This window comes from Tenrec ecaudatus, chromosome 4 (genome assembly GCF_050624435.1).
Source record: "Tenrec ecaudatus isolate mTenEca1 chromosome 4, mTenEca1.hap1, whole genome shotgun sequence".
Taxonomy (NCBI): Eukaryota; Metazoa; Chordata; class Mammalia; order Afrosoricida; family Tenrecidae; genus Tenrec; species Tenrec ecaudatus.
The window spans coordinates 197,771,924-197,796,687 of NC_134533.1; the positions used below are offsets into that span (position 1 = coordinate 197,771,924).

A 24,764-nucleotide genomic window follows, 5' to 3' on the forward strand; every position below is an offset into this window, starting at 1 on the left:
CGAGATGGAGTCCTGGGGGGACAGTGGTCTAGGAGGCGTGAACCAAGTTGACCAGGGTTTTCTTTCTTTTTTTTTGGTGTTCTTTTCATTTCCCCCCAAACCTAACAGCATTCCCTGCCCTTTGCTCCCCGGATAAGAACAAGTGTGGAGACAACTTACTGTAAACTGGATCTGGCAACCACCCATGATGTAGTCCAAGAAAGAGTGCATCTTGTGAATCTGTACAGGAGGAGGAGAAAAGGCCGCCAGGTTAGGGACAGGATGGTCTGTTTCCCCGGAGATTTCCCCACACATAGGAGGCCTGTGCTTTGGAGGCAGGTGGCTAAAATCAGAGGAAGGAGGGAGAGAGATCTGTGGAGCAAGGATGGGCCCACTGATTTTATCCCATGACAGAGAGAGCCAAGCCTGGGTCCGTGAGAGCCGCACGTACCCATCTTTTACTCCCCTCTTGTCCCATTCTTGATCTCTGCATGATTTTATCCAACCTCTCCCTGTAGACAAAAAACTGTATTCTCGAGTCTGCACTGTTTTAAAACTAAGAAAGTCTCACATTTGGCTTCTTCTTCTCCTTTTTTATGCTTGCAATGAACTTGGATCTCATTAAAGACTCCAAGTCCACTTCAGTTTTATTTTTCTTCGTTTTTTAGCCACTCAGACCCAATGTTGAGATCAGAGCAGTAAGGGGTCTGGAGGGTTTTTTTATTACCCATTGAGCAATTATTATTCGTTTTTATCTATATATATTTTTCATGTTAAACCCTCCATTTTTTGTCCCTCCCCTCCCTACCTCTCCTCTCTCCCTGTTCCTACTTCCATTCCGGGCCTCTTCGTAGTCATCAAAGGCTCTCTATTGGTGTATAAACACCATTTCTTCTTTGCTTATCTTTATAACAAGGTTGATATGAAAAGTTTATATTTGTAAGAGTGACTGAGTTTGAGAAGCATAATGTTATCCAGTTTTGTCTGTGTCTGCAGGTGTTTAAGAGAGTTATCATCATTTTTTATTGATGCATAAAATTCCATAATATGAATGTACCAAAGCTTGTTTATCTATTGCTTTATAGTTGGGGTTCGGGGCTGTTTCCATCTGTTTGTTCACGTTGTTTTCTGTGCTTCCCCATGCTCAACTCTACATCTGGCAATATTTGTAATACTACAAGCAATCAAGACTAGCAATGTTCACATTGCAATTTTCTGAGGCCTTGACGGAGGCCCTCAGGTGTTGCTCTGAGCAGAGGTGACAATGTCCAGTGAGCTATACCTTCTCTCTGGCCATGAACAACACAAGAAGAGTTATCCACCACTTACTGTGTGTCAGGCACTCAACACCCCCCGCCTCTGAGTTAACTCTTAGAAAAACCTGATGAGGGGGAGCTGATTCTGCTGCGCCCTACTTTACAGATGAGGACGCTGAGGTTAAGATGGCCTCCTTAGAGGAGTCTCAGGATTAGGAGGAGTTTTACAAGAATTCATGCTACTCGTCCATACATGGTGCTCAACCATTGGCAGATGCGATTCAGGAGCATCCGAATGTTATTAGTGCGTGGGGTTTTCTGCAAAGTTGGAACCACTCTGAGAGCAATTCCTAAGCCCTTTCCTCTCCACCCGATCTTGTTTCTGTGGTACTCTTTCAGCATGCATGAGGTCCCACTTATATGGCATCAAACACAGTGACAGGGAAATCATAGGGGTTCTTTAAATACAATCTGCCCCCTTTAGGGAGGTCCTTCAGGTGCTGCTCTGAGCAGAGGTGAGTGTGTAGTGACAAGTACTGTCCTGTCTTGGGGACCAGGACCGTCCTATGGAGGGGACAGATAGTGGCACTGGGTCCGCACAGCTCTAAGACCGCCCATGCTTAAATTTCTCATTCCATGCATGAAAGTACATTGACTTTCTAAATTTAGCTTTTGAAACGGCCGTGCCTTCTTCACAGTCGTTCTCTCTCACTACACAGTCTGAACTCTTCCCCAGAGACAGCCTTGCCTTCAAATTCCTGGAAGAGAGGAGCTGCGTGCCTACCTTACACTGGTTCAGAATCACAATGCCTGAGTTCTTGTAATTCTTCTTCTTCGCTTTGTACTTAGGGTTGATGCACTCCCACTGCACCTGAAACAAGAGGAGTCATGGGCGCCTGCTTGGGAAGAAGGTGAATCATTCAATGAGGGCAAGCTAGCACGCACTGCTTGCTGTGGTCTGACTAGCAGGATGGTACATGGTCTCAAGGCTAGCCTTTCTGTTCCTGTAAAGATCGACAGCCTGCGAAATGTACTGGGGTCATGATGAGTTGGAATCAACTCAATGGTAGGGAGATGCTTTGTAAAATTTTTAAGTGGTCAACCTTGCATTTGGAAGGTAATGATGGAGAAGAGGTCAGAGTTCAGACTACAGGGGTAGACTTCCTGTTTGAACCCCTCCACTTCCTAGATGTTTGACTTAGGGAAAAATGACTTCATTCTTCTCTGCTTTGATGTCTTCTCTGTACGTTGAGCGCTAATATTGTATCAATCTCCTAGCACAGCTGCAAGGAGTAAATAATGAATACATGTAATGCACTTAGAATGGTCCCCGGCACCGACACATGTTTCAGGTTGACGGGAGGGGAAAGATCTGAAGACACAGTTGAGAGAAGCCCAACTGCTGGGTCTTAGCACCTGGGAATTGAGGAACACGGAGGACAATGGAGGAAGGCTGAATGCCGGCTCCAGGAAGTTAATCAGGACAATAGGAAGTGTACCTAAAACGTTTCTAAGAACTCACGGGTAGACTTGGATCACATCAATTGCACAACAGCTCTCTCTGGCACTACCTAAAGGCCTCTTCAAGGGCTGGTGTCAGAGCTGAAAACCGAGGAAATTTGCTGGGAGCTAAGGGGGATAACACGTGTCCATTTTCCCTCCCCCCTCCCCAGCTTAGGGATGATTTTGTTGGGCAAAATCTATTGTTGGTCAAACAACCAAGGACCACTGAATGTACTCTAGAGGGTATTCAAGAAGCAAGGTTCCCAGGAGGCATGGTGTTACTCCCCTCACTGGGCTCCATAGCAACAGCAGCACCGCCTTCAAGAGACTCCAGTCTTTCACGCCTGACCCTAGGGCTGTTCAGGGGCCCATTACTGAGAAGCACTAGTTTCTTGGTCCAAACTGACCTGGAACCTGAAGATTATTCTGCTCTGGATGGGAGGAGTGAAGAAGATTAAAACCCACTATCATCCATTTGATTCTGACTCACAGCCAATCTGCAGGACAGATTAGAACGGTCCCAGGGGGCTGCAAAGCTGTGAATCTTCCTGGCAGCAGACGGACTCATCTTTCCCCGTCTGATCGATGGGTAGGTTCAAAGTGTCAACCGTTTCGCTAGCAGTGTTGTGTTGAATCACTGCTCCACCAGGGCTGCTCAATAAAGATGAAAATGAGCAAACTCACTGCCATCGAGTCAATGCTGACTTATAGTGACCCTGCTGTGAGTTTTCCAGACTGTAACTGTTTCTGGGAGTAGAAAGCCCAGTGTTTCTCCAGTGGAGCTTCTGGTGGTTTCAAACTGCCAACCATGTGCATCACAGGTCAGCACATAACTGCTATCCCACTAGGGCTTCTTTCACTCAAGATGGCAACCTTGGAAATACTGTGGGGTAGCTCTGCTCTGTCCTTTTTTTTAGTGTTGTTGTGAGTCAGCATTGACGCCATGGCAATGGATTTAATTTGGAGTTTGCTATAATAAATTTCACCACCAGTTTCTTAAAATCCACTTTTCTCTTCATTTGTATATAGTCTCCTCCCACTTTCTCCCTCTCCTCCCCAGCCCCCACTGGGTTCGTCCATGCTCAGTGCATAGTTCGTGATTTATCATTTCTTTTTCCATAATGCGAATTCCAAGTGTTCCTTCCCCAAAACTGGTGTTAAAAATGGCCCGTCCTACACGAGCTCTTAGGAAAACAAGCAATGTCTTAAGAAGTCACACAATTCGTGACTTTACCCATGGGGTCGTTTCCAAAGGGAAGCTTAAAAAAATGTCATTTGCCTAATGATGTTAAATGCTGTACTACATTGAATTATGAAAGAATTTACATGGAGTCCAGGGACAGGAGTGGGAATATCCGTACCAGGAGGGTAGGGGAAGGTGGGGAGAAGAGAGGAGGAAGAGGGAATGGATTGGAATGATCAACATATTACCACCTCCCACCCCCTCTGGGGGACAAATAACAGAAACCATGGGGGAAGGGAGAGACAGTTGTCAGTGTAAGATATGCAAATAATATTAATTTATAATTTATCCAGGGTCACGAGGGTTGGAGGGGGGTGAAGGAAAAAAGAGGAGCTGATATCAAGGGCTCAATAGAAAGTAAATGTCAAGAAAAGAACGATGGCAACATATGTACAAACATGCCTGATACAATTGATATATGGATTGTGATAAGAGCTGTAAGAGCCCCCAATAAAATGATCTTTTAATTAAAAAAATATAAACAAACCTACTGGATAAAGTTTAGTGATTTAAATGATAGTAATTAATGGAACATGCACCCATGGGGGCGGGGCTTCAAAAAGTTCGTGGAAAAAAGAAATGAAAAATAATGGTATTTTACCATAAAATTTTTGAAGGACCTCCTCCAAAAAGATAATTTTGGACAGGAAGTTGTAACTTGAAATGATGCCTATTAAATCATGTTAAGTGATGAGAGAAGCAAAAAATACATGCCTATATCTCTGAGGAACATAAAAACATTGAACAATATTGGCTAATTGGTGGGAATGATAGGGTATTCAAGAATGTTTACTAATAGGTTTATGAAAAGTACTTGGGCATGTTCAAAACCTCGAAGTCTAGTCGGAGGGGTCATTGGGTCCAACCACCTATAGAAGAGATAAGGGGTGGGCTGTAGGAAGGGTGCCGGGAAGATGCGAAGGGGTGAATCCACCTCCTCGTCATCTCTGTGCAATTTCTTGCTAAAATAGTAACAGTGAAGTTGTCCTTTTTCACAGACTCTAGCAGAGGCAGGTAGAGCCTGTGGGCGGCACTAATGGTGAAGGGCTTCATTCATCGCAGGCTGGAAGCATGGCATGGGGACCTACCCAGAAGCCCTTGGAAGACAAGCTGTCGCAGCCTTGAAAACCCTGTGGAATGGTTCTGCGTGGCCCACACGGTGTTGTCACGAGTCAGCCTTGACTCACGAGCAACTAACAACAACAACATCCACAACAACAACTGCTGCTGGTGCTGTTACCATCTCAGTGCACACTGGCCTGATGTCCAGCGTGACACCCACCCACCAGCATTAACTTATTAGAGGGAGAGGGCTTTCTGCTTTCTGCTCTCTGGAACGTGCATGAGGCCGAGCGGAAGTGCTAGAGGATTAAAGACATCTGGAAGCAGCCGTCAACTATCACCTGGAATACACATTCTGGTGGTCACTCCCTCACGCTCTGGTGGAATAGCGCCGACGCTTGTGCTCCACACTTGTTTCCAGAATTTCCTCAGTAGGATTAAGTCTGAGCTGCTCTCAGTGGCAGCTGACTTGATTGCGTTCCTTCCCCTTCCCAGGCTCGCGTCTCCATTTCCCTCCTTACACACACATCTTATTGCTTGGCCTGCTTCTGGGGAATCCACACGAAATAGTGCAATGCGTGGCTGGGTGTCTTCCTGGGGTCGATACTGACCTTGTAACATGTTTGTTTGAATCAATGGGTACGGAGCCCTCCTCCGCTCTCCTTAGTATGCTTGTAGGGTGTCACTTCAGGCCATGAATGTCTCAGGGAAAATATCTGAACTCTCACTTCTTGAAGTTGGGAAAGGGATATTTTCAGAATCAGAATGGTCTTCCAGCTTCCTAAGATTCCGTGGGTGCCGGATCCCAGGATTTCTACGCAGGAGGCAAAGGCACTCCCTGTGCAGTAGGGAGTCTCTGAGCAGGAGCAGAGTCTCTGAGGCGACTGGTACAGCAGTGGCCACCACCATCCATTCTGCTCCGTGTCATGGCTTTGTGTGGGCACACACTGACTCTGAGCTTAGCCATAGGTTTATTTTATTTGCCAGTGGAGTTAACAGACGCGATAGGATGCAGAGTCTTGAAAAGTACTTGCATATTGGGGCTTCTTCCCCTGCTGCTGGGAAAGTCACACCATCATCAACATGCCAAAAGATACTGGATATCAGAGCCCGCACACAGAGGAGGGACCAGTCATCCCTGCATGAGTGAGCCCAGCTGGCACCAGGAGGGGCAGAGATGATCTGTCCCAGCTGATCTCCACCCAAACGGTTAACCCAGAGCATCAAGAAACAGACGAAATGATTATTTTTTTTTTGCAGCCAAGTCATTTGGGGGTACTTTGTGACTCAGCAGCAGATAGCTGATAGAGTCATTTCTCACCACATGAGAGTTTCCAGCAGGGATGGAGCAATCATGTGGAAGTGTGGAAGAGGGAGACTGGCTAAGAGCCCTCAAGATTCCTTCCAAGTCTGGGATTCTTGGGATAGTGGTAGCGATAGAGATGGAGCCAGAGAGGGAAAGAAGATGAGAGGGATAGGAGGAAAGAACAGAGCTGAAGCCACATCTTATAGAAGCCCTCCAGTTCTGTTTTTGGTTTTAAAAGTCTGATATGTCTGCCATCATGATGGCTGTCTTTGTCCTCATTTCTTCTCCTTGCGGATGGTGTTGGATCAGCAAAACATTGTAGCCTGCATCAAAACAGTTGTAGTGTTTTCTGACTGTCTGTCTATGTGTGTCCCAAGCCCATCAAAACTGAAATGGCCATACCCGGCCCCCCACCTCCCCACCCAAGGATTCCTCCAGGATCACAAGTAGCTTAGCGATTTGTTTCACAATGGGAAATACAAGCCTCCAAAAGTAGCCGTGTGACTTTCTTTGCCATTTTCAATCATCACTATTTGTCTCGCTTTCTGTCAACAAGTAGGACCTTGCTAAAGACATCACGACTCCATTATAAACTCCAAATTCTAAGAAGGTTATAATGATAATCTAGAAAAAAATACTACTCATTTCCATCTCCGGCTGAGTTGGACGAGTTGTTGGAGATGGTTGGCTTGAAGGAAGCTGAATAATGCCTGCGCCCCCGGAGCCAATTGGATGGGGAAGGGGGGCTGATGAAGAAGTCAATATTCTGCATCTCCAATGGGATGCCCTTGTCCTATAACTAACTATGTGCTACACAATTTCCTTCCATGAGCACACTGAACACTCCACCACCTGCTTGATGGATGGAAAGACCTGAAGCTCATCCCAGTGCAGGGATTTACTCAGTTCCCCTGATTGGTCATCAGAGGAGCTGGGGTTCACAACCCAGCCAGTCTCGCTCCCAAACCTGGCTTCCTCACTCCAAGGCCTTCCCCAAGGAGAGTTTGAAGGTACTCGTTATTTGTGCTTGGAAGTTGCTGCTTGACTTGGGTCACATCAAGCTAAAGATGCATATGAAAGTTACTTGGGAGATAATCAAGGTTAGTAAAAAATGTACCCTGTAACCTCAGAAGCATGGCTCTTAGCCGAAGAGTTGGTGAAAAATGGAGTCTCCAGTTTTGCTGCTGACTCGGGGTGGATGCTGAGGTTATTCAGGGTCCCAGCATTCTCTGGGCGCTTTTCTTTCCCCGAGGTGATTTCCTCCATCCTCGTGGTTTAAAGCCCTCTCTTTGTACTGGCCCTGGAGTACACCTCCAGCCCAGTCTCTCCTCTGGGAGAAGCCTTCCAAATCCAGCTCTTCAACTTCCTTCACCAACTAAGTAAATCCCAGCTGCTAGGATTTCTCCACTCACGAGATTGTCTTAACACCTATCCAGCCATCCTTGAGTCACCATTTTTCTCCCTTATTTTCTTCCTCGTGTCCACTTTCTTAAGAAATAGTGTAGTTCCTGTGTGGTACGAGACTTCCTGGTAAGGATCAATATGATTTGCTGTCTTGATAGCTGGTAAAATCGGGAGGACCTCAGAGCAGTAAGTTCCCTTCCCTGCTCTGCTGCTGTGGATACCATCCTGCAGCCAAACAGCCCTTCTTATCCAGGGGACCAGGCACCCTTCCTGTTGCTCCCTGAGGAGCACATGTCAGCTCCTTGTAGCACATGGAATTATTTGCATCAGCTGATCACATTCTCCTGTGGGGAACCTGAGGACACCAGAGTGACCTCCCCTGGGCGCTAAGATTTGTGACTGACTGATAGATAACTGTTGGTTTCATCTGTCAGTGTAAGGTGTTAAATGTCTGTCCATCCTTCAAAGCCTAGAATGGGACCCTATCTCTCATTAAAGGGGTGAATATCCCCAACCCACTGCCATTGAGTTGATTCCTACTCATAGCAACATTTTATAGGGTTTCCGAGGTTGTAAATCATTATGGGAGTAGATAGCCCCATCTTTTTCCTGCAGAGTGGCTGGTAGGTTTGAACCACTGACCTTGAGGTTAGCAATCCAATGCTTAACCTACAATGCCACGAGGGCTCAAATAAACCAAAAAAACAAAACAAAAACGGAGTGCCATGCTATTGAGTCAAGTTTAACCCAGGGTTTAAATATCAAAATCAAAAATCAAACCCACTGCCATCAAGTCAATGATGACTCATAGCAACCCTAGAGGACAAGGTAGAGCTGCTTCTGTTGGTTTCCAAGACTGGAACTCTTGATGGGAGTGGAATCGACGTCGTTAAATGAGCTTCAATATCCTATCTACTCCGGTGAAGAATCACAGTCTCAGAAACCCACAGGGGCAGTGGTAGCTTATCCTATTGGGGTGCTCTGAATCAGATCGATTCGATGGCAGTGAGATCTCTAAACTATATCTTAAATCTTCACTTGACTCCATCTCCATTATCATTTTATCTAGTCTGTATCAGGATCATCTCTTCTCTAGCCTCTTAATGCATCTCTGTGTATCACTGTCCTGTTTCTCTACCGTTGTTAATTATTCTTGTTAGTCACCCCAGAGTTGAAACTCACTCATAGCAACCCAAGGATGCAGAGGAGAACGGCTTCACTGTGTGATCAAAGCTGTGACCTTTGGAAGCAGGTTAGCGGGCCTATCTTCCTTGGTGGCTCGGGGTGAGTTTGAACCACCAACTAGTAGTTAAGTGCGGAGCCACTTGTAACACTCCAGGTACACAGTACCAAAGGAATCTTTTAATAAGGTAACACCCACCTCTCAATGATCTCGCTTAGAACCCGGTGAAGCACTGCCCAAAGCACTCTCCTGTGGCAATGATGGGACTGTCCTACAGCGGCACCATCCAATATGGTAGCCACTAGTCATTGTGCCTGTTGACCCCTTGGAACGTGCTCAGTGAGACCGAGGGATTGAATGCTCTTCCTAAGTTGAGTGAACTCAAACCTAACGTGAAGTAGTCCCACGTGGCTGGTGGCTATTGTGTCGCCAAGCACTCTTGTCATGTGCTCTCATCTGATCTGCTTTTCCTGGCCTCTGCTTCTGTCCCGGAACACGAGGGATGCACGTCCCCTTTCCTTCACTACTCCAGGCATGCCGATTTCCATTAAGAGCCTCAACCACACCAAGCTCTTTCTGGCCTCAGTCCTCTGCCATTCTCTCCCCTATGTCTGGACTGCTTTCCCTCTGTTTGCTACGTGGTTGGCTCGTACTCATCCTTATTGGGCCTCAACATAAGTGTTCCTTTTTCAGATTGATCCTCCCATACACGTACCTGCATCACGGGCGAGACAGGTTCAATGTTGTTGCTCTTTAAACTTTCATAGCATTTGCCTCAAGCTAGCGTCGCAGTTTAATTTTTGTTTGAGTTGTGCGTACATTCTGCCCAGAGTCCTGCCAGTCTGTAGAAGCAGGGTGGTGAGCCTTGGCCTCATGTCCTGTGGCCAGGCTATCAGGAGAGACCCTTCCTCCAAGAAGGACCTCATGCTTTGATAAAGTCAAGGGCAGCAGAAAGGACGAGCCGATACCAGATGGAGCGACTCCATGGCGGCCACAATGGGCTCCAGCATAAGAACCATCGTGAGGACTGAGCAGTGTTTCCTTCCATTGCACGTAGGTTGCTAGGAGTTGAAACCGACTCTGAGGCACTGAATGATAACAATCACAACCAGACTGGAAGCTCCCAGAGGGCAGAGAGGACGGCAGCCTGGCTAGTGACTCCACACCGATAAGCATTAATGGAGTCCAGACAGAAGGAAGTAGACCTCACAGTGCAAATGTGCTGAAACAGGGGAGCTGGGCTAAAACATGTACGATATCTTTGTGATACAGTAAGACATGTTATGCATTTCCTCAATAGGACTTCAGGTTGTGGTTACAGAAAGATCAGACTTTGGAGTTTTCAATGGTGATATATGTTATGATCCTACTTTTAATCTTCTCTTAGGAGCTTAGAGATGAAGTGTTTCCCATATCTATTGATTTGCCCATTTCTATTTATAGAGGAGAACAAGGCAAAACTTTAAAAAAAAGCTCTATAAAATTCTAATGGGTACCATTGATAATTGTCATTGATTTATTAGCTCAGTGGGCCTTGGTTCTGTGCATTCGATGGAACAACAACCTCCCTGGTTATATTTGTTGTTATCTTGGGAGTGACTTTACTTGTAATTTAGTGCTGGTTTCAACCGTGGCCCTGAAAGTCTGCAGTCCTGCTTGAGGGCAAAGGACTCTTATGTCTGACAAATATCTTGCCGGTTCGGGTACATCATAGATCACAGACAGCAGGTTGTAGAAGTCAGGCAGGAGTCTGCCCATGAGCCTGCACACCAAAGGAGTGTATTCAACAAAGAGTCTGATTGAGACTAAACTTCTAAAGCTAAGAAGGTTAATCTATGTCCATCTAGTCTAGTGATATCCAAGGAGCCCCCGTGGGGCAGGGGTTAAGAGCTTGGTTAAGTGGTCTGAACCTCCCAGAGCTCTGCAGGAGGAATTTATGGCAGTCTGCTTCCATATGGAGGGGAGCCATGGAAACCTGATGGGGCAGTTCCGCTCTGTCGACTACCCTGGGTTTGGGCTGACTTGGTAATATGCTGACCTTTCATTTGAAAGAAGAGACTGGAACAATGAGTAGGGGCATCTCCTCTAACCAGCAACGGACCAGGCTGGGCACAGATGACACTTTGGAAAGGGACTCTTTCAAAGACACAGAACTTCTGCTCTCACTCCTTTATGCACCATGGGAACAGTGGGGCTCAAAGTAAGAAGGAGTCCCCTGAGAGGTGGCCAACTCTGAGGCAAGGATCTGAGTGTAAGCGGATCATTTTGGCAGCACCCTGTGGCACAGGTTAAGATGCTGGTTTGGTGGTTAGAATTCACCAGTAGCTCGATGGGAGAAAGATAGGGCCGTCTGGCTTCAGACAGGTTTACAGTCTCTGAAATGCTATGGGGGAAATTCTACTCTGTCCCATACGGTCATGATGAGTGTGGTGGTTTTATAATCGTTTGCCAGTTCAAGAGGATGAGTGACAAGGTGAAGTCTAGCCTGTCAATCAGGTGACAGCTAATGAGGCCTCTGTGTGTGCATGGCCTTCCTCTGAGGATTCTGGAATTGCTGGATTTCCCCTTGGAGGCGAAGACTCTCTCTATCTCTCTGCTTACTCCCTGAGAGATGCTCTACTGACAAGACACATGGCATTACTCTGAGAGACTCTGTGACCTGGGAACTGGAGAAGCCACGTGGAAACCCCTGCCAGTGCTGAGATGCTTAAAACGCCAATGGAGCCACAAGATTTCCCAGCTACTGGCCTGTAATCGTCCTGCATTTGGTGTCATAGCATGTGTTTCATGAGTCTGAAGAGGACTTTATAGATTGGTATGGGACATTTGGGCTATATTGTACTTATGGACTTGATCTGGACTGGGCTGGGATGTTTTCTCAATATTCAACTGCTCTTGTATATAAACCTCTTCCTTATACACGCATGTGTTTATGAATTTGTTTCTCTAGAATTGACCTGATGGCAGCAGGAGATAAGACCAAGAAGCACCATTAGGGGAGTCCAGAATTACAATGAAAAAGGGGAAGCAACCAAATAAGGGCACCTTATCAAGCTAGTTAACGACTGTGGGTAACTGGAACTTCGTCTTGCTGGGGAACTCTAGGAAACAGCCTAGAACTCACATCTCAGAGTCAGGCCATCTAAAGGTTATTTCTTCCCTTTTAGAAACAGAGAGCTATTAATAAGCACAGTACTCTGAATAGCAAATGTCTTGAAAGTGTTATCTATGTGCTAGGGAGTCTGCTAAGTTTGTATCATGGATGATGTCATTCAATCCTTACAGAAATTCTATGAGGGACATACAATTATTGGTCTTAATTTTCAGTTGAGAAAATGGAGACACAGAGTGATTAAGTCACTGGGACAAGGCTTAACAGCTAAAGAAAATTAGAAAGAGTCTCATGTAATCTCTGCATTTCACCAAAGGAGATTCCTACCCTTAGTGGGACAATGTCTTTTACTCAAAGTCACACAACTGGTTGGGTTGGGCTGGAAGAAGAATCTAGGTAACTCTACTGCCATGTTCCCCTTCCACCACTCTTGACTCTATGTTGACTCTCTGTATTTCACATGGAGCTGGAGGCTCAGTATTACATCTGGGGAAATAACTCAAGTGGTCCGCTACGTACCTGTTTCCCTTCCAATGCACCCCTCATCTCCTTGAACGTTGACGTGAACTCTCCAATGAAGTCATGCTTGCCATTGGAGTCCCAGTCCCATACTATGCACTGTAAGAAAAACAAACAAACAAATGGGTTATTTCTAAAGAAGACAGCTACAACATCTGCAAGCAGTATGAACTTTATCAGGGATCACGGCACCTCAAAAGTTTATTGCTGTAACCCTCTACTTAGCCATGATCTCCAAGCTACCCTGCAGTGCAGTGACAGCGGTAACAACTTATTCATGTGTGTTTCAGAGAAGTGTCAATGGAGGTGACTGGCCAAGGGCATCGTCTAGTGAATGAAAACCTGAGACCTGTAGGCAGGTGTCCTGACTCCAATTCCGATGCTCTCTCCCCAGGTCATTGTTTGAGTGGCTAGCAAGGCGACTCCGACTCGAAAGAGTCCTGCGTAGTATGGAGTAGAGCTGCCCCATAGGCTCTCTTGGATGTAGTCTTTCTGGAAGCAGACCTCCAGAGTTTACAGCGGTACTATTGCTGAGTGGGTTTGAACAGCCAACCCCTAGGTTCACAGTGGAGAGCCAATCTGTAGCAGAGGCACCCTGATTTACAGGGGGGGGGGGTGTGCCTCAGTCCATGTCTGTAGTGTCCACAGCGGCAGCTTATGTGTAACACTTTGCGTGAGGCCACAGGAATCACACGTTTCTTTCCCTGCTAAAGGCCAATGAGCCAATAAAAAAGAGTACAAAGAAGGTGAGATTTTAATTCTGCCCACATGAAAAAATGGGCGCCAGAAGAGTGACACATAATTCACATTTGGGTCAGAAACCTATAGATGTGACCTTTTGTTTCTAACAACAGGCTCCCTCTACAGGTGTCACGGCTAAATTCTGGTATCCCAAGCAACATATTGTTGAGTGACTTGGTTAAAGTCAGCTACCTACATTCCACTCGGCCAGTCACACTTAGGCAAATAGATAGTTCTCCAGCTTTTTTCCAGGTAGAGGGTGGGAGGTATCAAGCCCTTCTGCTAACCCTCCAAAAACCCAAACCCAACCTCACAGCCATCAAGCCAACTCTGACTCAAAGTGATCCTATAGGACAGGGTAGAACTGCCCCTGTAAGTTTCTGAGACTTTAACTCTTAAAGTGAGTAGAAAGCCCTGTCTTTCTGCTTCAGAGCTGTTAGTGGTTTCGAACTGTGGACCTTACAGGTAGCATCCCACTGCAGAACCACTATGCCACCAGTGCATCTTAATGGAGCCTTGATTATACGATAGTTAAGCAACCAACAGCTAACCAAAAGCCCAGCAACAAACTGGGCCACTAACCAAAATGTTTAAACCACCAGCCCCTCTGCTGGAGAAAGAAGTGGGATTCTCTTTGTTGAAAGATTCAATAAGCTACTTCCAGAGAGTCAATTCCAACTCACAGTGACTCACTGAGGCAGGGTAACACGGCCCCTGTGGGTTTCTGAAACTGTCCATCTTTAGGGGAGAAGAAAGCCTCATCTTTCTCCTGTGTGTGTTTGGGGGTGGGGTGGTGGGGTGGTGAGGGAGTTCATACGGCAGATCTTCCGGTTCACAACCCATCCTTTATGCCACCATGGCCGTAGGCTGGGAAACCACATGGGAAAGCTTTGCCCACCGTCCAGGGCTACTAGGAAGCTGGCATTGACTTGAAGGTGATGGGTTTGGTTGGTTTGGGTTTTATGCATCTGAAGCCAGTGATTTGCTGCAAGAAAGTCCCAACTTCAAATAAGAACAAGGCAGCAAAAGACAGTTTGTGTCATCTGCCAACTACAGGTTGCTAATCAGCCTTCCTCCAATCCTGATAACACAGTCCCCTTCATATAGCCCAGTTTCTCATATTACTTGTTCAGTATACAGATTAAGTATGATAAATTAATACAACTCTGGCAAACAGCTTTGCTGATTTTAGACCATGCAGTATGCCTTTGTTCAGTTCACATAACTCCATCTTGATCTATGGGTATGGGTTACACATGCATACCATGAAGTGTTCTGGAATTCCCCTTTTGCTAAAGACGACCCATAGTTTGTTCTGATCTACACAGTCGATTGCCTGGGCATAGTCAATGAAACACAAGTGACCCATCTTTCTGGCACTCTCTGCTTTCAGCCAAGGTCCATCAGATGTCAACAGCGACATCCCTTGTTCCACATCTTCTTCTGACTTTGACTTGAACTTCTGGCAGCTCCCTTTGAACGTACTGCTACAATCATTGTTAAATGATCTTCAGCAAAATCTTACTTGTTTGCGATATCAGTGACATTGTTGGATAATTCGAGCCTTCTTTTGCATCACCTTTCTTTGGAATGGGCTCAAATATGGATCTCATGCAGTTCAGCGGCCAATCAGCTGTCTTCCAAATTTCCTGGCCTAGATGAGTAAGCACTTCCAGTGCTTCAGCAGTTTGGTCAAACACTTCACTTGGCATTCCATCAATTCCCGGAAGCTTGGCTTTGCCCAATGCTTCCCAGGCAGCTTGGAGTTTTTCTTTCAGTACTATTCGTTCTTGCTCAAATGCTACCTCTTGAAATGGTAGAATGTCATCTAGGTCTTTCTGGTCAGCGACTCTGTGTATTCTTTTTCCATTATCCATCTTTTTTTTAATGTTTAGAAAAATCTCAAAACATTTATTTTGCACTATGAGGAGCCCTGGTGGTATAATGGGTACGCGCTGGGCTGCGATCCACATGGTCGGCAATTGAAAACCACTAGAAGCTCTGCGGGAGAAAGACTGGGCTCTCTACCCTCCTAAACCGGACCGTTTCCGAAACCCACAGGGGTTTTGATGAGTCAGCAGTGACTGGAAGACAGCGAGTTTGGTTGCTTTGTTTTTTATAAACAATGTGGAGCAATAGCCAATTGGTGAAAAATATAAATTAGATAAAGGGTAGCGAATCTATTCCAGTTATTACTCAAGGCATTAAAAAAGGCACAATATTCTTTAAAAATATTTTATTAAAAATTATGTGCAATAATCCTGAGCTCCCATTTCGAACAACCAGTTACACAAACCTCAAGTCAATGCCTAGGAGGAGTTTCGCCGTTACAATACATCGATAGGAGCATGGAGTAATTCTTTGATCAATCTGTGCACATCTGTGTGCATGAAGACATAAGAGAATTTGGAAGAAAAAAAAACTTCATCCAAGGGTAAATTTTTGCTCCATTTTCATCTTTTTTTGATGCTTCCTGCATCATTCTATATTTTGCCCATAGAGTCTTTCAATATTACAAGGCAAAGCTTGAATTTCTTTCATTCTTTCAGTTTAATATTCGCGTATGCTGAGTGTGTTCCCCCTTTGTGGTTTTCTGTCGGTCTTTGCACATTTCATTATAATATTTTACTTTGTCTTTTCAAGCTGCCCTTTGAGACTTTTTTGTTCAGCTCTTTGAGTTCATCATTTCTTCCATGTGCTTTATCCACTCTGTGATTACGATCAAGTTTCAGAGTCGCATCTTAGATCCACTTTGATGTTTTCTTTCTGTCCCGTCATTTTAATGACCTGCTGCTTTCTCTCTCAGTATGTGTTGGATGCCCTTGAGGTTCCCCCCACAGCTCATCGGGTGTTCTGTCATGAACAAGCAACACATCAAAGCTGTTCTTGAGATGACCTCAAAATTCAGGTGCGATAAGTCATATTTTGGCTCTTGGACTTGTCATTTTCTTCAACTTCAACCTGAACTTACATACGAGCAACTGATGTTCTGTTCCACAGTCAGACCCTAGACTGGTTTTAACTGCTGCTATAGAACTTCTCCATACTCTCTTCCCACAGATGTAGTCACCTTGAATTCTGGGTTTTCCATCTGGAAAAGTCCTTTTGTATTGTGGATAAAAGGTATTTTTGGTGAAAAAATCATGGGTCTTGCCAAATTCTATCATGTGATCTCCAGTTTCATTTCTATCACTTTCCAATTACTATTCTACTATTCATTTCTCTTTATTTCCAACTTTGTATTACAATGATCAATGATCATCAATGTATCTTGATTGCATGTTTGATCAATTTCATACTGACGATGTTGGTAGGTTCTTCCATTTATTCACGAACTTCCTTGGTTAAGGAGCCCTAGTAGTAGAGTGGTTACACTTTGGACTGCAATCCTCAAAGTCTGCAGTTCGAACCCACCAACAAGCTCCAAGAGAGGTAGATGGGGCTTTCTACTGCCTTAAGCAGTTACAGTCTCCGAAACTTGCAGGGGCAGTTCTACCCTGCCCTAGAGGGCTGTTATGAGTCGGCCTCAACTCAATGGGAGTGAATTTGAGTTGAACTTCCATGGTTGCTGCATAAATCTGAATGAAATCGTATTGATTGGATTTTCTTGTAGTAGGTAGAAAGGCATTCTCCCATCACAGACAACATTGCAGTGTAAGACAGATCTTGAAATGTTCCCTTTGATGAAGAACGCAATGCCATTCCTTTTGACTGTGTCCTTCTCGGCATAGTGAACCATAGGATTTTCTGATTTTTACAGTTCAGCCTATTTGGCTGGTAGCTACGGTCTTCACGAGCAGCTATTTGTAATTTCCACAGATGGTTTGCTTCCAGTCAGTTCTGCCAGAGTAGCCGTTCCACGGGGTCTGCAAGGCTATAACCTTTACAAAAGCAAGCTGCCACAATTTCTTCCTACTCAGTGACTGGTGGGTTCAAACCATGCAACCTTGATTGACACCAATCTCTGTTTAATTAAAAACAAAAACAAAACCTTTTATTGTGATTTTGGTGGAGGTTTACAGAGCAGATAATCAGTTTTCCATGAAAATTGTTTACACATTTTGTTGCCGTTTATCCATGTCCACTCCCTCAAGGTTCCATCCCTTATCCCACGTTTTCTCAGTGTTTCCTGTTTCTATCCCTCTCTCTCTGTCCTTGGGAAAAGGCTGCCCTTCTGAGCTGAAGAGGTTGAATATTCTAGCATGAGGAGGCGTTCAGTTCCAGAAAGGTGACTAAGAGCCACAGTCTCTAGCCAATGACTAAACTTAGTCTCAAAGTAAGGACAAAGGTATATAACATGAAAGGGTAACTCCCAATAGTCTGTTTGTAACCTGGGAACTATACTTTAAGAAACAAACAAAACATTTTCTCATAAAGCAACAACAATAAGCATCTGAGTTTGTAACCCCAAGCCCTGAAACCACTACATTTTCACCTATTTTTTTCTCTACTCCTCCCTCCCCTCTTCCATGCGAATATCCCTGAGCCTCTACTCCCTGTATCATACCCTGCTACCCATAATAATATTTTGCTGGTAATGTCTTGTGGAGTAAAGGAGCAGTACTGTGTCCAAGCGCTTAAGCTTGGAGAAGTGTGAGAACGCATTTTTTTGAATTCTAGGAGTGGAATTTCACAAAAATACTAGGAAAGATGGCTACCTTGGGCAGTTACATGGAATGAGAACTCAAGCTATTTTATTTAGAAAATAAAAGCTTGACCACAGAAACATAAGAAATTGCAACTATATATCAGTTAAAATACTTAATCAGCTTAGACTAGCATTTTGTTCATTATCTTCAACTGGTAGATGCCAAATGTAAATGACTGTCATATGGAATGCTGAAAAGTCTTTTAATGAAAAACAAACAAACAAAAACCTCCTTGAACTTGTAAGGTTTTCCTTCAGTGTTTTGTGCTATTCCCGTCCTCCTGCTGCCTTTTCCCTGCCGGTCAACACGATGAGAGTTTGTGTCTTTGTCTCCCTGGGTTTAGGTGTGGCCACCCACGTATGTGGGACAATGAAACGTTTCAGTGGGAGTGATTTGCATTTCTCTGAGGTGGAAGTTTTAAGAGTTGAAACACGTTCACATTCCTCCAGCTAGGGAGTCCTGGTAACACAACAGCTAAGCATTTGCTGCAATAGAGGCACAGGGGGTGGCGATAAGGAAATAAGCGACTCAATGGCACTTAACAGCCACCACTGTCTCCCCTTCTGCCTCTGTGATCAATGTCACTCCTCACAGAAGCTCCTCCATCAGCCCCAGACCCTAAGTGAAGGCAATACCCCGCAGAACCCCAAGATGACACACACGGACACAGGCATATGCAAGAGATACACCCATGTTCTGTGCAGCCACAGAGATTACTACCACAGAAGCCAATATAAGAACTAGTTAAGTACTTTAAAAGCTGCCACAGGACAAGGTATTACAATTTACTTTGAGTCCCAAAGGGCAACAAAACCAGACTATCGGAAGAAGTTACAAAGAATTAACAGTGAAGGCAATCCCCAATAATGCAATCTATCAAAAATAGTCTGCTACTGAAGAGGGTGTGTGTTTTGGCTGTCAAGTTCAAACAGGAGCTACAGACCACATCCCAACGATGTAGTAGAGCAAGTCAGGGAGACAGCATTATGCAGGGTGGGTGGGATAGGCGCTGAACTTTCTTCTAACGTGGAGATGCTAAGATGGGTTCTAGTTGTAGAGGCGACAAAATAAAGTCTCGCAGCTCTCCTGATTGCAACGCCCCCCCCCCACCTGTCCCCATTGCAGTACTTCTTGCATTAATCTCTCAGGTAAAGGCTCTCCTCACCCACAACTCAATAAATAAATAAATAAAACATAAAGCCAATGAGAGGCTAAGTTCATTCTGGTTGAAACACTAAGGAAGGCAAATTCGCTTTGATAGGAGTGGAGAGAAATCCTTTGGAATGGAGGCAGGGTGGAGTACTTCCTCATTCTTTCCAGCGGGCAGAAGAACCGATCAATGATCCAGTCATTTGGGGAGATCACTCAGGCTGTGCCAGGCGCCACTCCGTGGGACACCGTGCATTGATCTGCCACCACTCACCCCAGGTGCTTTTCTCTCTACTTGCCAATAGCCCCTCCTGATGGACCTGGCACTTACTAGGCAGAGAGAGAAGCAGAAGAACACTTGCTGGACCAAGACATAGAAAGAGCAGGTAGGACGGCTCCTGGGATGCTGCCTTCAAGGCTCATCTATCACTCGACCTGGTAGCAAAGGCAACCCACTGGCTGCTGGCTTGCTTCTGACACTCAGATACTCACTGCTCTCACATCGGGGAGGGCAAAGACAAAGGCAACGGGGATAGAAGCAAATAAAAGAAGCAGAAGCAGCCACGTAAACACCCCCTGCATTGGGAAAGAGGTTCAAAAACTGATGGCTCTGGAGTAGATTCAGACTCTGGTGACCCACGTGCTATAGGGTAGAACTACCCCATTGGGCAGCGGTTCTCAACCTGTGGGTCATGACCCCTTTGGGGGTCGAACGACTCTTTCACAGGGGTCACCCAATTCATAACAGTCTCAAAATGACAGTAATGAAGTAGCAACGAAAATAAGTTTATATTTGGGGGGTCACCACAACATGAGGAACTATATTAAAGGGTTGTCGAAGATTGAGAGCCACTACCACAGAGTGCTTTTGTTTGTAGTATTGTTTTTTTATTTGTAGTATTGTTTTTTTTTGCTTTTAACTCAAATCTTTACAGAAGCAAGTAGCCAGATCTAGCTTATGAAGTCCCACTGGCTACGTTCAAACTGTCCCCCTTTAGGTTAATTCAACCAACTGTCAGTGAGTCAATGCTGACTCAGATCGACTGCATCGACAGGACAGAGTGCCTCTGAGAGTAGAAATGCTTACCAGAGTGGAAAGACCTCATCTTTTTCCTGCAGGACCGCTGGTGGTCTTGAATTGCTGACCTTGTGATTAGCAGCCCAGTGTGGAGCCCAGTAGATCCCCAGGGCTTCTACTTCGGGCTAACAATTAAGTGCAAACCATTTGTGCCATCCAGGGACTAAGAAGACCAGGATAGAAGTTCCATTTTTTTTAGGGGAAGGTACATAAGTAACTCTTCCGCCATGTCTCACCTCAGTGCAATGTAGAAAAACCAAGCCAGGGGTGGGGAGGGTGTCAGGTGGGGGCAGTACGAGAAGTCTGGGGTGTCACAGACTCTTAATCAAACACTCTAGGCCACTCTTCCTTTGCCCTGTTATGCTTTGATTAGTTACAGTTCCTCCTTCAAGCTGCCAAACATACCTTTCAAGAAGTTTGTAAGGTCCTGTCCAACTGGGGCAGAAAGAGAGCGGCCCTGGAGCCCCCAGCGTGGGAGGCAGGAGTCTAGTCACTCACTGCCCACCGCCTCCCAGGAGAGGCCCCATCGTAGCCCAGCCACTTATCTGGCTCCTGGTTCTTGAGTCACTGGCAAGTCTCACGATGGCAGTCCCAGGAGTTTGTTTTGCGTTTTCTCAGAAGGGTCCCACAGGAAGGCATGGTGAGGCCGACAAACAAGACACTGTCCAGCTCTCTCTTGGCACAAAGCTGGCTGATAACAGGGCATGTAACTGGCGTATTCAGGTTCTACTCCCTGCTGAGAATGGCCATGTCCACCCCACAGACACTGAACCAGAGTCAGCATTTTAACAGGCATGTATTCATAATGGTCACCCAGGGGTCAATGCCAATTCAGCATAACTGGGGTGGATATGCAAAATTTCAGCAGTGGGTCAAAACAGGGATGGGTTGGTTCCAAAGCCCTGCTTAGGGCCGCTCTGCAGGGGCTGATGGAGGAATGTGTGCATCTTGGTGAAAAATAGATAGATGGACCAGCCTGTTGAAAAACCAAGCCAGAGACAGGGTTCTTGGTATGAATCTATAAAGAGGCTCTGACATACCTGAGGAAGATCAGCCTCTCAGAGCGAGCCACGAGCCAGGAAGGCTCCTCACGTTAAGAGTTTACATCCGAGGAGGTTTGAACTTAACAGATGGTCTAGACCGGTCCTTTGTCCTGTAGAAAATGACACCGGGGGCAGAGGGCCTAAGGGACTGATGCAAATGTCCTCCATGTAGGACGAGGACGGACTTGCGAATTTCCTGGCTTCTTGACTTCGCCACGGGTGACACTGGTGACACAGGGGGTTAAGCATTGTGCTGCTGACTGTAAGGTCGGTGGGTCAAACCCATCAGCTGTTGTGTGGGAGAAAGAAGATGAGGATGCCTGTGCTCTAAGAGACGAGCAGTCCCAGAATCCCTCAGGAGCCTTTCTCCTCGGTCCCCCAGGGCTGCTGTGAGTCAGACTCAGTGGAAAGGCTGTGGGCTTCGCTTTTCAAATGTTCTTATCTCACTGCTTCCACATAATTATGTATCACCATGACAATGTCCCCAGGGCTGTCTGCATTCTAGACACAGAGTCCTGGTGACACGATGGTTAAGCTCTCCACACCCAGCTGAAAGGGTGCTGATTCCAAGCCAGCAGCTATTGTACAGGAGTCAAGACAGTGCTCAGCTGCAGTAGCGCTGACAGCCTTGGGCAACACGTGGGGCCGTTCTGCTCTGTCCCACTGGGTCACCAGGAGTTGGAAATCACTGGACGACACACAACTCCACGTGGCAGACACTGTCAGGAGCACTCCTATCAACTTACTTAATCCCCGAGTCAATCCGTTAGGATCCTCTTTCCACAAGGGAAGAAACTGAGGCAGCAAGCTCCTTGTTCCAAGCCTGTGCAGTACACACTGTATAAACCATGGACTGCCAGTAGTTAAATCATCCTGGGAGCTTTTCTGACCTGCCTGCCACGCACACGGGGCACTTGCTGACCCTTTATCGCTGCTGAAATCAGACTCCTTTATGTCTGATGACGATGGATGCTGGTGCCATGCGATCTGAGCCGCAGCCGGAGACTCGCTCTCCTCCCTCTGCACTCTTCCTTCACCTGTCCCACATGTCTAAGAAAAGATTAAAATCCCAGCACTCATTAGCAGGGCACCACCAGGGGCCCGCGGGGTGCTTGGCATTGCCCTAAGCAGCCGTGAGAGAAGCTGGCAGCCCAGGAGTCCCCTGCCCGAGTCCTGGCTCCCACCAGTGCTGAGGGGCTGCCAGGGCCTTAGAAGCAGCGGCCGCTGACTGGCAGGCCGATGATGAGAAATCTGCCCTCAGAAGAGCCTAGATCTTGGGAGTCTTGAGAAGTCTGGAGGCAGTGAGCTTTGGGTGGAGAGGTTTTGGAAGTGGGAGAGGTTTTGTCAATAGTCCCCTAAAGGAAAGAAGAAGCTTCAAGTAAGTTCAGCTTACCTTGTTCTTCAGAATGCCATGCAGTCCCCGTCGTATTCATTACGTACTTGAAATAATAGGAGTGAATGTTGCCATAGCAAAGGGACTTCCCTTGGTTGGGAGAAGTGTTGGAACAAACCCAAAAAACGTCCTCGCTTATCTGAACTGAGTATCTTTTATGAACCCAGTCCATTTGTGTCAGTGGTCTTTAACTCTTTGCAGAGCCTAGAGATGACAATATTATTATTACTGTTCACAGATTAGGAAGCTGAGGTTTAGAGAGGTTAAATGGCTTGACTAGAAACCTACAAAGGAGCCCTGGTGGTAGGGTGGGGTATGCACTGGATAGCTAGCTTCAAGGTCAGCAGTTTGAAACCACCAGCTGCTCCATGGGAGAAAGTCAAGGCTTTCTACTCCCTTAAAGATTGATAGTCCCAGAAACATACAGAGGCAGGTCTGCTCTGTCCTACAGGGTCATGATGAATTGGAATCTACATGATGGCCCTGGTTGCTAGAAGTCAGCATTGGTCTTTTGGATTTGGTAACCTTTGTTGATACCATGTATTTTTTAGCAATGGACCCAAATCAAAACCAATTTCACTGCCATCAAGTCAATTCTGACTCATAGTGAGCCCAGGGCAGGGTAGAACTGTCCCGGTGGGTTTCTGAGACTGTCACTCTTTACAAGAGTAGAAAACTTCCTCTTATTAAAGGAAGGCATGCTGAAATGAAAGGAAATGATTTTTTTTAAGGAAAGGGTTATGGGTTTTCATTTAATGACATGGGATATATATGTCCCCAGGGGACTCCGGTGGTAGGATTGCTGGCAAGAAGCCCATTTCTTCCGAGTCCTACAGTTTCACAGGCCCCTACCAAGCAGTAGCATGTACTACAACTGTGAAAACAGCTGCTCAAGAAAGCTGAGGGGCTGAAAATGCTGGTGGGTGATATATGGCCCATGGGTCATGAAAGCATAAAATATAATAAAGGGCCCTAAGGTGACTTAACTTCATAGCACAGAGTTAGCAAGAGTTGTATTAGGTTCTGAAATTGGCTTTATTTCTCCTCATCCAGGCACCTTTTCTTTGTTCCATGTAGCTTCACTGCCATGATCTGAATTCTTTTTCTCATTTTTTCTAAATGAACAAACTTATGGATACCTGACAGCTCCTGAGGAATAAGTATATTGAGACACATTTTTAACGGTCTGTTTGATAATAGGCACTCTTTCAAAAAATCATTTTATTGGGGGCTCATACAACTCTTATCACAATCCATACATCGATTACATCAGGCATGTTTGTCCATATGCTGCCTTCATTCTTTTCTAGACATTTACTTTCTATTGAGCCCTTGGTATCAGCTCCTCTCTTTTTCCCCCCTCCCACCCCCACCCTTATAACCCCCTGACAGATTGTACATTGTTATTATGTCCATCTCTCACACCGATCCGCTGTCTCCCGTACCCCATGTTTTCTGTTGGAGAGGGGTGGATGGTTATGTGTTGATCATTGCAATCGGTTCCCCCTTTCTCCCTTCCTCTCCTCCTCTTCCCCCTACCCTCTGGTATCACTATTCCCACTTCTGTTCCTGGATTCTGTGTCGTGGGCTCCCATATCTTATCTATATCTGTGTACATGTTCTGGTGTAGTCTGAATTGTGAAGCAGCACTGGGGTCATGGTAGTGGGGGTGGGGTGGGGGTGAGGAAGCCTCAAGAAACCAGAGGGTTATAGTTTGTTTCATCGATGCTTTACTGCATCCTGGTGATTAATCTCTTCCCTGTGGCCTCTCTGTGCGGAGGTTGTTCCATTGTCTACAGATGGGCTTTGGGTCTATGCTCCAACTCCCCTTATTCTCAACAATACGTTTTTGTTTGTTATGTGTCTGCTGATACCTATTAACCGGTCCCTATGGCTCCTCATGATCATACCGGTATTGTGCTTCTTCCATGTGGACTTGGTACTTCACTGCTGAATGGCGGCTTGTATAACTTCAAGCCTTTAAGACCCCAGACGCTATATCTTTTAATAGCCGGGCACCATCCACCTTCTTCACCACATTTGCTTATGCACCCTGAGATAGTTAACATTTATTGTGCCAATATGGCCAACGAACACATGTGAGATTAACTGAAGAGCAGAAAGATAAATGGCTCGGTGAGCCT

The 24,764-nt window shown here is 45.8% G+C and overlaps 1 protein-coding gene across 1 annotated transcript in view; it reads right to left on the reverse strand.

Annotated features, from left to right (window-relative positions):
* Positions 1–24,764, reverse strand: part of CPNE4 (copine 4) — a 392,000-nt gene that overhangs the window by 53,282 nt on the left and 313,954 nt on the right. The window contains exons 7-9 of the mRNA XM_075548957.1: positions 12,568–12,666; positions 2,020–2,106; positions 160–219 (exon numbers count right to left, since the gene is read on the reverse strand). Of these exons, the coding sequence (XP_075405072.1) occupies positions 160–219; positions 2,020–2,106; positions 12,568–12,666 (246 nt within the window). The remainder of the gene's footprint in view (positions 1–159; positions 220–2,019; positions 2,107–12,567; positions 12,667–24,764) is intronic.